This window comes from Poecile atricapillus, chromosome 3 (genome assembly GCF_030490865.1).
Source record: "Poecile atricapillus isolate bPoeAtr1 chromosome 3, bPoeAtr1.hap1, whole genome shotgun sequence".
NCBI lineage: Eukaryota > Metazoa > Chordata > Aves > Passeriformes > Paridae > Poecile > Poecile atricapillus.
In genome coordinates this window covers 7676244-7690622 of record NC_081251.1, presented here as the reverse complement: position 1 = coordinate 7690622, position 14379 = coordinate 7676244, and the positions used below count along the sequence as shown (strand labels likewise).

Below are 14379 nucleotides of genomic sequence, written 5' to 3'. Positions count from 1 at the left end.
ATGTGGTTGATGGTGAGCTCAGTTGTTCTATCTAAAGGTGCATGAAATGTCAAAAGTAAGTGTGCTACTATTCATGCATTTGCAGCACAAAGATTCAAAGAAATTAATAGTGTAAGATTGAAATTAAAGGGGGGGAGTGTGAAATTTTGAAGTAGGTAAATCCATTTTCCTTGCTATCCTTTGGAAGGAGCAGTAAGTATTTTGTATTTCAGCATTGATCCATGTCTGCTACCAGCATTTTAAGAGATTGGACAGCTTTACTAAAACCAACTGACTGCAGCTCTGGTGGACTTGAGTGTGCATTTGCAGTTTGAAAGTGTCAAGATATTAATTAGAAAATGAGGGAAAATCTTTGAGAAGTGTCAAGTGATGCTGGCTCCATTAATCCCATGCTAGATTAGAAGGTGTCTTTAAAAAAAGGCAACAAACTGTGATTGAATAACTTATTTCCTAATTTGGAGAAATTTTTTGGAATGAGTAGAAGACTTTCCTAAATCCAGTTGGTTTTGGTCAAGTTTGTAAAGACTGATTAGTTACCTAATTGTCTGTAGACAGCAATTGTGCATTGGTCAAATAACAGTATAACTGGCTTGATCAGTGCTAGAATTCGTGAAGTACACAAGTACCATCAGTTATTCATTGTTTCTTCACAAGCCTTGGCTATTTTGTGTAAAGTCTGTGCCTAAAGATACTTTACAGCAAAACTGAAACAGCCAAGTGAACAACGGAAGGAAATCTTTCATCTAGTTTCCCTTTTGAGAGGTAAAAAGGATTAAATGTGTTATGAAGACAGTGTATAAAGACAAAACAACTGAAATGTTGAATTTGAATGTTAGATGAATACCTTGTGTTTAGCTTGGTACTGGGCAATCCATCTCTTTTGAAGCTCCTCTGGCATCAGCCTCTAGAGACCCCCTTCAGAGAGTTTTCAGTAGGGTGTGTTAAGGCCACAATCTCAGTTTTCTGTTAGAAAATTTATAGAAAATTCTTTAATGCCTTTTTCTTTTGAAATTTTGCTAATTTGCTATAATTATTCTTACCAAGCGAGGCTGCACAGGATTTAGATGTCAGTACTCCATGGCATGGTTTGCAGCGCCAGCCCAGGACCCACCAGGTGACCCTGTCAGTAGCAGAGCCCTTCAAATCCGTCACGCCAAAAAGCCCTGGGTGTAGAGATTGATTAGTCATCATCTCCCCAAGACAAGCAGGTCACAAGTCCTGTTGGCTTCGTTAAACCCTCTTCTCTTAGGCTACCTCACTGTTGAAAGGATTCCTACTTTAAATTGCAATTTGTATTTGCTCTGATGCAGAGCATGCGTGCAGGAGCACTTTCCCAGGGGGTAGGGTGGTGGTGAACTCGTGTATCCTAGATAAGAGTGTTGGCTCGGAGGCAGCAGAATCACAGAATCAGTGAGCTCGCCGGAGACCTCCGAGATCATCGAGTCCGACCTCTGACCTTGTCAACCAGACCATGGCACTGAGTGCCACATCCAGGCTTCCCTTAAACACCTCACTGGGCCGCTGTCTCCACCGCCTCCCTGAGCAGCCCCTGACCCTGTCTAAGCACCCTGATGGAAGAGTCAGCAGCCGCTCTCCCCGCAGCGTGTCCCGGCTCGGGAGTGTTGTGTGCTCTCCGTCCAGCTGCCAGCGTTGCCATCCGGCATGGTTTTACATCCCTGCCTATCGGGAAACCGCGCACCTCTTCACGGGGCAGAGGTGGCGTTTTGGGGCTGGATGAAGACAGCCCCGGCCCCCTCCGCCCCGGTGCCTCGAGCCCGCACCCTGTGGGGCTGTGGCCGCTGGGAGCGCCCCGCTGCTCTCCCCACGGAGGGTGCGGTGTGTGGGGACTCGGCGGGGCGGGGGCTCCCCTGTCCCCCGGCCCTCAGGGCAGCGCCGGCGCCTTCGCCCCTCCAGGGCGCTGTGAGAGGGCGGTGAGGACACCGCCCGCTGTCTCTGGCCTCCTCTCCCCCGCCCCGCCCCGGGCGCGCAGGTGTCGCACGGGGTGGGATGTCCGCGGTGCCATGGCGGGGGCTGCGAGGGACACCCCGGCGGGGGAGCAGAAGGTAGGGGCCAGCGAGGGGCAGGGTGGCTGTGAGGGGGCTCGGGGCTCCCCTCGGACACAGCCCAGAGCGGGGTCCCGCCGCGTTTCGCTTCCAGCGGGGGCGGGTCGCGGGTGCCCGGTGGGGCTGGGGCAGCCCGGGTTTGTGCGGGGCTCCGTGCGCGGCCCCAGCGAGGACCTGGAATAGCTCCTCAAGCCTTCCCGCCGCCCCTCCGCGCTGGACGGGCAGCGCCGCAACTCCGGGGTGTTTTCCCTGGAATGCACTGCGCGGGATTTGATCGCTGGCCGCCGCGGTGCCAGGGAAAAGCCGCTTCGCTTCCCACCTCCTGTCCCCTCCAGGGCTGCCTCCCGGACCGAGGCAGGAGGGGTTCGCTCCCCCGGAGCCTCAGAGACTCCCGATTTCCAGGAGTGTGTTATGGTGTTGAGGGCATCTCACGCTGCCTCCTCAGACTCGGTGCTGGCCGCGGGAGGAGTGGGAGGCAGGTGAGGGTGAGAGAGGACTCCCCAACTCCCTGGCTATTGAGGGAACATCAGGTGAAACCGGGAATGGGCAGCTTCCAAACACAGCAGATGAGGAAGCTCCCACAGCATGTCGGGGGACATTCAGCCCATGGAGTTCTTCAGACACCTGGAACGTCCTACTCAGGCTTGAATTTTTGTTTTTAGAAGGCATCTGTGTGAATTCATGGCATAAGTCTGCATATGTTGCACAGATAACACCGTCTTTGCCTCACGGAGTTCCCCAGCGTTACATTGCCGGCAGCTGGAGGAATATCCTGAGAAAGCACCACGGTATCCCACCTTACTCTAGGTGTCTGCACACAAACCCTGCTCCTGGTTTCTTCCACTCAAGGGTGGGCTGATGTCACTAAGAAACCTGAAACCAGTCCTCAGGATGCTCGGTGTGAGGGACCTGGGATGCCACTCGTGACTGCTGCACTCGTGCTTTCAAGAGGCAGTTGTTTGGTCACTCACAGAACAGAAACATTACCAGTGTTAATTCCACATTGAGAGAAAAGCTGACTCAAAAGCTGCTCCTCACTAGCTACATTTCATTGTTTCTCAGATAAACCTAGACTAGCATTTATCTTTGAGTCACAGGTTTCACTCTCTGTTCTTACTACTTTTAAATTACTTGTTGGTTCAGTTCTGGACTCCACTGATAACGAATAGCTTAGGACAAAATGCGTCTGCTCCTTATGCCTCTAACAGTTGCTGAGTTGTTTTCAATGAGCTGAAACACTTTCTGTAGAACTACAATGTTCTGCTATAAATATTGTATTCAATTTCTATTCTCTTGGGGAAGAGAAAATTTACAAGTATGGTTTTAACTTACTAGAGAATTAAAAATAAAGAAACTACAAGGTAGGAGAAGCAATAATTTTCCATAACAATGTTTAAGCTTTCTATTTAAGGAGCAAAATCAAATCTCTCAGTTATTATGCTTTCTTGGTTTGCCTTGAAACACAATTAAATTTGATATGATGAGAGCGTATATAAGTGCAAATTTTTCAGGTTAATCTGAGAACAAAAAAAATTGTAACTTTGTTTGACCCTCCTTCCTCTTACCTCTCATGCCATCATCATCTCACTAAACATCTCATTAAAGCTTTCTCCTAAAGCTTGTAGAAGCAATTTGATGTTGATGTTCAACTACACCACAGGGGTCTCCAAATGAAATTTTGATTGTAATTTTATGTTTCATTCCTTATTTGACCACTGCCTACACATTCCTGCCTCTATTGATTTGTGGAGTACTTTCAGCTTGCTGATGAACCTGCACAGGTGAAGACACTTTTGCTGGATTTCACAGGAATCAAGTGTTTTGTGTTTTTTGAGGAAGTAATGCAGCAGGGACACCCAGCCCTTGGAGGAAAGCTCTGTGAGCTGCTGATAGCCAGTGCTCTGCTGTTGGTCACGCAGCCCTGCTCAGTGTTATCCTTCCCAAGACAGTTCCTGTCAGCATTTATGAGCAATGTCATGCAAATCCAACCAAGGCTGGGGGACTTGCTCCTGTAGATCTTGTAACAGACAGCTGCCCTGTGCATCTTCTGTGCTCTTAATTGTAGGAAGTTAGAGAGAAGGAAATGCTTCAGCTTTTCTGGTGCAGAGTCCTATCTTCTTTTTACCACTTTCCATTGCGTACTGAGGCAGAAAATGCGATTGTTACCATATGATTTCAACATGGAGAGGCAAAAATCTACTGTGGGCTGCTTCTTTTTGAAGGACACACCAGAATGTAGAGTCTGAAGGATTGCTTCTCATCAGCTAGAAGCTCAGGGACACTCAGTGAAATTGCCATGCAGCAGATCTGCAGTGACAGTGCAGATTTCCTTTCACACTACGTGTCATTTCCATGCAGAACTGCTGTGGTGTTTATGGCTTAATGTACAAACAAGTTCCAAAAGCAATTAGGCAAAATAAAAGGAAAACAGCTATGGAACAGTGATCAGGATTTAACCTACCTTCCAGGGAACTCATGAGCCTCAGGTTCTCTGTGTTTCTGTGGGTGACCAGACAGGACACTTCTGTATGGCCGTGTCTATCTGACAGCTTGTTTTATTCTGAAAATAACATTCATAGCCAAAATTTAATTAAAACTTAACTACTGCTGTGACCAAAGTATTAACTTTGCTTCAAGGTGATCTGGGAACATGGTTCAGAGAGTAGTTGAGCAGCATTCTAGGTGTGTGTGGAATTGCAGTGAGACTTCATAAAAAATGTACTAAGATTGTCAATTTTCTAGCCATGAAACTGCTGTAAAGACAGGAGTACCACCTGCAGTCTTTAAGTTTAGATCTTGATTGACCATTTAATGTACCACAGCTTTAATTAGATTAGTTCTTAAGAACCTGACATTCTTCGTGTTCTAAAAACATTTTGGAATCATGCATTTTATATACTTTTTCTGTTTTACCACCGCCTTAGCTATTGAGAGAACAAGGAGCAATGATTTCAAACTAAAAGAAGCATGTAAGAATTAAATTCTTTACTATGAAGGTGTTGTGGCCCTGGCACAGGTTGCCCAGAGAAGCTGAGGCTGCCCCATCCCTGGAAGTGTTCAGAACCAGGTTGGGTGGGGATCAGAGCAACCTGGGATAGTGGAAGGTGTCCATGCCTATAGCAGAGGGGTTGAATTGGATGATCTTCACAAGTCCTCTCCAACCCAAGCCACTCTGTGAGTCTATGAAAATTACTAGTGAAAGTAAGTATGAAAGCAGCATTATGGATCTAAAAGTTTTTTTCAGTTTTTGAGGTTGCAATAGGATACAGTATTTGCATAGCAGTGCTTTATGTCTCTTGATTTCAGCTAAAAGTCATCTTGCCTATGCTTGGAGATCAGGAGGGAAAGTATCAAGGGAAAGCAAACTTTTCATGTAATTTAATGACTAAAAAATAAAACTTAAAAAAGGGAATGACTAAAAGAAGTGAGACAAAGTTTTAAAGTACGTAGCTTGTGGAGCAAAGCTCAAGGGGATGGCAGTAGGTCAAGCTAGCAAAATTCTGTGGATCCACAAGTCTAGTAAAGCTCATATTTAGTAGGACTTATGTATGGAAAATGAAGAGTTACTTTAGACATCAAATATATGTATAGTCTGTTTGTTTTGTTTGCAATCTCTTATCAATTTAAATAGTATAATTGTTATGATGAAGTCTGTCTTGTGACTGTTTCTCACTCTTTTTTTTTTTCCTGCAACGAAGAAAATTGCCAATGCAGCATAAAGTGAGGCCTGCTGTGGTGATAACAGTTTGCAGCTCATGCCCTGATGGTGTCCACTTTCCTTGGGTGTAGTAATGGGATCCCACCCTGTCTTTTTCTGGGAAAACACAAAAAGGAAGGAGTCCTGATACTTGTGCTTGTTTGTTCACACCCATTCTGATAAAACCATTCAAAGGGAAATGTTTAGATGATGAAAGGCACTGCCTAGAAGTCTAAAACTTCTCAAAACTGTTACAGAGTAAAGATGATGGGTTGGTAAATTTAAAAATGTTCAGAAATTAGGTAATGTGTCAAAATATCATTGTGGTGGATTTCATTTCTGTATCTCTATTTTCATCCTGACCTAATATAAGAATTAAGGGCTTGTGTAGTCAGTTCAGAGAGAAGAAAAAGATCCAGGATTAATATTACTGCTCCTCTTCATGTTTCCTGGCTTCTGCTGACAGCAAATTTTAGAGGGGGACTGAAACCCTAAAATTTAAAAATTTGATCTGATGTGTTGTCCCTCTGAAAGGAATACAGATTAACCAAGAGTCATTTTCTTTCTTTGAATTTTGAATTTTATGGCATAAAATTGAATCTTATGTTTATTTGAAAGGTTTTCCAGTATCCTGCAAGTCCTACTATTGGAAAAAAAAAAACCCTATATTCCTCATTAGAACCTCTATTTGTGCAATTTTTGTATTTTAATTACTGGTACGCAACCTTATTTTCAACATTTATTTTATTCTTCCTTGGCTACTATATTTGAGAATATTATTGCATGCTTATGGTACTTTTCAAACATCAAATGACAAATGAAACAGTACAGTTTTGCAAAAATTTTTAAATATACTTGGAGTGATTTTCTAAAAAAATCTTGGGTCCAAAATCACTTATCACATGATGGTAATTTTCACAAAGATATAGAAAAGTCAAGTCAAAAGGCAGATGTGCAAAGTCAAGTGACTTTGCCAGTGTTACACCAGGATTTTGTGACAAAGGAAGGAACAAAGCATGAATGTTTGGGATCTGTTTGATCTGTGGAACTTTCTGTGAATGTTGCTTAATTACTGTGGTATGAGAGTATTTATCAATTATTATTATGAAAGGTTAAAAAGATAAATATTTATATTAAAGTAAAAATTTTTAACCTTTAAAAACATGAGTTAAGCATTCAAAGACAAAACTAAACTCAAATAATAGTGTAGCGCTTCTCTGCTGCTTCTTGCTAGTTGGTAGACTTGTTTCCTTTTAATAGCTTGTGAGAGGAAGGCAGGTAGGCCTGAGGGTCTTCACAAAACACTTTTAGGAACACTGTAATCTGTTTTCAGGGGCTGAATTAGAGAACAAATCCATTAAAAATCAAAGTAACAAGCACCCAAATGCTTGTTGATGATAGGGGTTGCAGGCATACGGATTTATTAGTGGAATAGCTATGAAGCAAATACATTAAAGTGGTGTTAACTATAGACTTTAACCTTATCACTTGTGTGGCTTTTAACTTGTGCACCTTGGTTTACTCATGGTTTGTTCTGCTTCCTCTCACACAGGGGTACAGGCTCTCGGTGTGCAGCAAACTGTGCTATGCCATAGGAGGTGCCCCAAACCAAGTGGCAGGGAGTGCTGCTTCTTTCTTCCTGCAGATCTACCTGCTGGACATAGCCCATGTAAGTAGCACAAGAAACATTTGCAGACTGTAGACTTAACTCTGATATCGCCAGCCATGCCCCTGGAATGATAGAAGAGGAATTAATTAATAAATACTTTAAATTGTCTCATTGTCATTGCCTCTAGCTGTTCAGCATCCTGGAAATGCATAAATTTGTCCAGAATTAATTTTTTTCTCCCCCTAGTTCTCTTTCTGTCTTGAGATGGCTGTTCACTTTTACTTTGGGATCGTTACTAGAACTTTGAGTGCTGTAGAGCTCACACACTTGCAGGCACAAGAAAAATCTGTTCTCAGTGTCAGGAGTCAAAGAGTGTAAGATACAAGACATCTGAAAACAATATCACCATGTTGAGGCTGTGAAGTTTAGTTCATGTGGTTTAGTTAAAAATCACTCCAGTTGCACCCAGTAGCCAACATAATTTCACACAGTTTTTATGTGGTTTGTCTAAGGTAATTTAATGGCAAATAAAGCTGAGTTATCCTTCCTGAAAATCCTTTACTTCCAGTCTGTGGCTCTCTGGTGCAGAAGCAGACCTGGTGAAACAAAGCACTAGGACTCATCCCATTCATCTGACTTTCAGCTGCTCCAGCTAGATTTCAGGACATCAAAGACACAAAAAAATATCAATCCATAAGAAATTTTTACTGTTTTGGATTGTTTTGTATATATGCATGGTAACTAGGACAAGGTACTAGGATGAAAAAAAAGATTTTAGGGAGTTGAGGCCAAATTGTAGGGACTGTGAGAACAGCTCTGAAACTATAGGTGGTACTTCAGCACTGATGACTGTTCCTATTTACTGGAAGAAACAGGAGGTTCTGGGTCAGATATCATTACCCGCTTGCTGTCTAAAGACAGGATATTATGACTGGCGGTATCCAGCAGTTTGGGTTTATGTTTTTCCTATAAAAGTCTGGTATTAAAAGCTGACTTGTGACTTAATAAAATTTTCAACACAGTAAAGTGTGCATGTACAGCTGAGATCATCTTGAGTGTCTTGTTGAGATCAAAATCCCAAGATGTAGAAAAGGAGCCAGTTTTGGACAGCAGTGTCAAAGATGTCAAGTGGATGGTGTGGAATCTGAGGAGCTGGAGGAAGAAAAGGGAGCTTGGGGGTACAGCAGGGAGGTGGAGCAGCTCTGACTGAAGCTGTTGCCCACTGACATCAAGGATGGCAGTACAAGCCTTTGGAGATGGTGAAGCTCAAACTAAATGAGAAAGACTCCAACACCATTTTCCCAAGGTGCTTAGAACTATGATGATTCCCCAATTCTTTGCTTCTCACAGAGATTGAAAATTCTCGAGGCAAGGGACTGTTCCTTTGTGTGTTTTTGTACAGTGTCCAGAAAGCTGAGGTCCCATCCATGTACCTTTGGGCACTACCTAAATAAGTGATATCAAAATAGTGATTTTATTAACAAGCTTCTACTGAAACCAAATAATTTTGCTTAATGTTTGTAGTGATATACTTACACTTTCATTAAGGGGCTTAATTATTTGTTCCCTGATGGTTTAATTTCTTCTCTGAAGTAGTCCTGCAGGGACAGGATTTATTTCAAGGCCTGATAAATAGCTCTGAGATCCTGTGTTCTTTCCCATAAATTTTCAAGGGAGAGAATTTAATTATATAGTCACTACCTGGATTTATTTCTTGCCCACTTAGAGATCAGAACTGTTTTAGCTTCTTGAGAGAATATGAAAGTCACCAATTGTAATGTTTCATACATAATCTGCATCCTTTCTAAGAAAATTATCTTTTTATTCATTTTCTGTAACTTACAGGTTTTCAATTTTAATTCCTTGTTCCACCTAAATTACCTGTATAGACTACAGCCATAAATGGAAATCCAAACCACACAAAGGATCCTTGAGTCAAATTGCTAGAGAACACCAAAATTCTCAGATAAAAGGATCCTGGTCTTTATTCCTTCCAAATTTAGCATATTTTATCTTGTATTTTATTAACACTGAGAAGTTTCTGGCATTGGTGATGACAGACACTATCTAGATTTAGGAGATAAAATGCAGCCAACAGGAGTGTAAACCCATGCCAATGACGAAGACAGGGTGACTACAGTCTCCACACTTAACATGAAAGAGATTTTGCTTTTTCCTCAAAGCTTTCCTCCACCTCTGTGTCTCTAATATCCACTTCCTTTCAGTCTGTTCAACTTATCCAAACAAAATACGAACGTGGAACTCACCTAATCTGTAGTTTTTTGTTCTTGTCCCCCTTATAACCACAATATTTCAACTCCTCTATATTTCTGACTGCTATTTAGTGCTTATTTTGGATGCTCTGTCCCTTGAGGAGCAGCAGTGACCTGTGGGCAGTCCTGGTGCAGCCCCCACGGCAAGTCAGCCTCAGGGCTGGTGGGCTGCTTGCCAACCTTTGGTGGCTGTGGGAGGGCACAAGCCAGCAAAGGTGGATCAGCAAGAAGGTGGGACACAGTCCAGTGCTCATCCCAGCCTCATCCCACCACGCTGCAATGGAATGCAGAGCCACTGTTGTTATCTGCTGGACACTGCCATTCCCAATCCTTCTCTGCCCACAAACTTTTGAGGGTGGAGTATGTGTCTTGGAGCTGGTGGTGACAGGAACATCGGCTGCCACTGCAGTTTCACCTAATTTGGGCTAAAATGTAATAGGTGTGATGTCAGAAGTCCGTAGCACCTGCCTTTTGTGCTGGTCATCCAGGACATTCAGAGATCACTGCTTCCTTCTTCCACCTCTGAAAGGACACCTAAGCAGATTCTGCAGGCAGGAGACCTGCACCAGCTGTGTTCCTGGTGATGCTGCCTGGGAGATGATATCCTTTGCAGGAAAGCAGGAGATACCTGCTCAAGCTTGGTGTTGTATCAGCTGTGTTTTCCAGGCCTTTGGAGCACTGCTATGTTGGAGCACAGAGATGAAGGGCTCTTGTCTGCTCTCACTGTGTTTAAGCCACAGAGGCTCTTTCAGCAGCTCCTCTCAACAATTGATGTGAAGAACATTCACTTTTATATAGGTTTCAATGACCTTTTCTTTTTCAGGACTATAATTGCAGTGACATGAACTGACCACCTGGAAGAGAACCCACCTTTTTTAACCATTATGTGATGGGAATTCCTAAGCTCTGTACAGATACATGTGAAAAAATAACCCTTGCCTGGGATAAACTGTATTTCTATATAGGTACTAAAAGCATGGTCCACCTGGGTTAATTTCAGAGGTTTTTCTACTTGGCCATTTTATTCTTGTGTAATCCATGAACATTTTTCAAGTGAGATGTGATGGACACGTGCTGGCAACTTTGATTTGAACAGATGTGCCTTACGCAATTCAATTGTCACCCCTGAGTCCCGAGTGGATAAAGTCTGTTGTGCAACAGCCTCTTCCTAAGCCACATGCCACCAGTTGGCAGCCTTGTTGCTAACCTCAGGAGAGGAAGAAACATTACTGCATGTAAACAGCCCCCTCTACCATTTTGTAGATCAGGTCAAGATAAAGATATGGGGAGATGGAGATGTGTGGGGGAAAAGCAAGTGGGTAATTACAGAGGAACTCTGTCAGATTGTATGACTAAAAGAAGGACTTTGCTATTTGTCTGATTAATTTTCCTCATCGTAAACACATTCTGGATCTTTCCTTCCTTGCATTTTTCCCTTCTGATCCCTTGATTCACATTGCCAATCTCTGTCTCATTTTTTTTTTTGCTGTGGGTAACCAACAGGAATTTCTGTGACAGCAGCAGACATGTTTTGTAAATGAACTATCACTATTCTTTAAAACACTGAGGTGTTTTTTTTCTGGAAGGTTGCTTTATGCTGTTTCATTGTATTATGAAACAATGGCTCTTGTTTACTGTATTCTGTCTACTTTCAGATTACTCCGTTTCATGCCTCTTTGGTGCTGTTCATTGGCAAAGCCTCAGGTGCAGTTACTGATCCTGTTGCTGGCTTTTTTATTAGCAAAAGTAGATGGACAAAAATTGGCCGGCTCATGCCTTGGTAAGTATAAATGTGTACATATATTTACATATATATGTGAATATTGGCTGTTGTGATCATACATCCACCTCACTGAATTAGTCTCAGGGATTGTATTCATTCCACATATGTAAAATAAAGACTAAAAATTGCCATGTCATCTTTTACTTGTTCACCCAGGAAAACACAGAAGAGATTTTCTACCACAAATAAAGCCAAGAAAGAGTATTTTTAGCAAAACTGGAAGCTGAGATCTATAACTTTTTAAAATCTGTGATTGAATTTTGATCTTTGTCTAGATTTCTTTAGTTTGACTTCACTCTTCCACAAAGTTATACTTATGTTCCTAGAGTGCCTTCACATCTCACATCAGCCTTCCAGGAGCTCCTTTAACTCCCCAGGCCTTTCAGTTCAGGGAAGGATGCATGCACAGATGTAGAGCAGAAGTGTGTGTGGATGTGGAATAGATGTGACACCACGGCACCGAAGGGCTTGGCAGCCAGCACTGCCGTGGCACTGTGGGAGGCTGCTCTTACAGCACTTACCAGAGCCCTGCTTCTCCTACACCCTTTAGTCAGAATAGTTAATTAAAATATCACCATGACCCTTACAATGAGTGAGATGCTGTAAGGTTTTGATGTTTCTGTGAAGGAAGCGTGTGATGTTTCACATGATATCTTACCTACGTGCACATGCTCTCCATGTGCTCCAAGGAGAGAACAATGAATGTTGCCCATATAGGAATGAGATTGACAGGTGTGAAGCCAGAAAAATTGGAAAATATTTGGGCCATTGAGCCATGCTAGAGGAACTCAAGCTCATCTATGCCACAGGGCATGTGTTTGTTGTATTTGAATGTTTTGGAAGCCAAGGGGAGATTGACTGCTTTGTGTAATAGGGACTCTTTCATAATTTTATCTCATACATTATATGGATGTCTTGAAAGATATTTTAAATTAATTGAGAATTTCTAATTGATATAATCCACAAACTTGATTTGCAACAAAAATCTAAGAGTAAATGTGTCCTGAGCAAGGAAGTTGAAATTTCAGGGAAAATGAGCAGTTTTTTAGTTGATTCCCTTGCAGTTTAACAGCTACAGAAACTAGTCCATGGTCAGCTTTTATCTGACAAAATAGAGAAGGCAAGTACACGTTGGAAGAAGGCTGAGATCTGGTGCTTGGCCCAGTGGCAACAGGGCCTTCAGGTTGAAGTTAACCTTTTTGTCAAGTCTCATGGGAAAAGAGGAGCTTGCTGCTGTTTCTCTTTTCAGGATTTGGTTGGAGGCCAGGTAAATGGTGTGGTTTTAATGACTACTGAATTAACCAAGTAAGAAAGCTATCCAAAAGGAAAACAATGAAATTTTTATAAAGATGCCATTAGAAGTATTTTGATGTTTTTTTCTTAAGTTCTTTGAAAATACAGCAATTTTATGTGTTTATTGTTAGTGTTACATTGGTGTAAGAATGATTCCTGTCCTAGCACAAGCATGAACTTATTAGCCTTTTTCACTGTAAACCAGCTCCAGCACATCTTGCACTTCTTACAGGAAAAGTGCTTATCTAACCCCACCTTTCATCAAACAGCTGCTTTCTTTACAGGAGGATTTTGTCTGGTTCTCTTTGGTAACACCAATATTTTCATGGGAATTCTGTTCCTAGACTTTTGAGAGGCCATTTTTTCACAAAGCAAAAAATGGGGCTTCTCTTAGCTTGAAAATACTTTAGTATTTTGAATGTTTTCTGACTTCTTAATATTCTAGAATGAAGCAATGGCATTTTTTCAGTCAGAAAAGCTTGCCAGCAAAGCAGGAACATTAGTAAGGGAAGTGAATGCTTAACTATCGCTTAATACTGTCCTCAATATAACACAAAGTCATCAATCACTTATTTAATGGCTTTAAAAGGCAGAAGCAGACACTGACTTGAAATACTGGCCGAACATTTTGTCAAAAGAGATAATAGCTGGCAATCAGATATTCAGCAACTCCAGCAAGGCTTTGAAAACTCCCTGGCATTAGAGAGAAAAGGAAAATGTGGGAAAAGGGAGAACAATACCAAGAGGGTTGTTGCTAAAAAGTTGCACGAAAAAGTGACTGTGAAGATATTTAGTGTGGTGACTCTGCCTGGACACCATCTGGAAGAGCTCATGCTTTTGGAGAGGAAGGCAGAAGCCCTGAGATGTGTTAGGATTTTACCCTTGTTTGTTTTCCATTGCTGTGGGTGAACTATGGGCTGGGGACCAGAGGGACAGAGAATACCAGAACCTGGCACTTTCCTGGTAAATGTTCAGCTCCCAGTGATGCTGTCCATCCCAAAGAGCAGTGTGGGAAAGCCATTGTTTTACTAAACTATTTACCCACATTATTCTTTTGTATTCCAGGTTTTCAGTTCACGATTGCAAAACAATCAGCTGACCCCCAATGTCAGTAGTGCTGTTGTGAAGGGATTAATCTGTTTTCTCTTTTATGTGTTTGGAAAATTTTTGTTAGGATCTTGGTCATCTAAATACATTGTTCAGTGCCTGATTTACAAGAATACAGGACAGGCCTGATGCTGCAACTCAGACTTTTAGGAAATAATAGCATCTAACCAATTCTGTATCATGGAGTTGGACAAATTTGACAAGTTCAGACAAATATTTGTCTGAAATAGGTTTTAGACTAATGTCATTAATTGCTGGTTAATGGCAATGTCTGGAATATAAGTTTCTGTGCTTCTTTTTTTTAAGCCGCTTTCCTCTTTGAAGATGATCCTTTTGTTTTTAAAGTGATTAGGAGTTAAGTGGAGGAAATGCTCATACACCCAACTAGACACAGAGTGTAGGAGCTTTCACAACAGGCTGTCCATTGTCTCTTATGCTTTATTCAGGATTTTTAAGTGTATCAACATATTTACACTTGCTTAAAGTAGCAGTGAAGAGACTAAGTTCAGGGGAAAACCAAAGGCACTAAAATTAGAAGAGGGAATCTCAATAGT

General features: G+C 42.1%; 1 protein-coding gene across 1 annotated transcript in view; it reads left to right on the top strand.

The window, feature by feature from the left end:
- Positions 1–1838: 1838 nt before the first annotated feature.
- MFSD2B (MFSD2 lysolipid transporter B, sphingolipid) overlaps positions 1839–14379 on the top strand; it is a 37791-nt gene continuing 25250 nt past the window's right edge. The window contains exons 1-3 of the mRNA XM_058836753.1: positions 1839–2063; positions 7313–7429; positions 11298–11422. Of these exons, the coding sequence (XP_058692736.1) occupies positions 2022–2063; positions 7313–7429; positions 11298–11422 (284 nt within the window). The 5' untranslated portion in view covers positions 1839–2021. The remainder of the gene's footprint in view (positions 2064–7312; positions 7430–11297; positions 11423–14379) is intronic.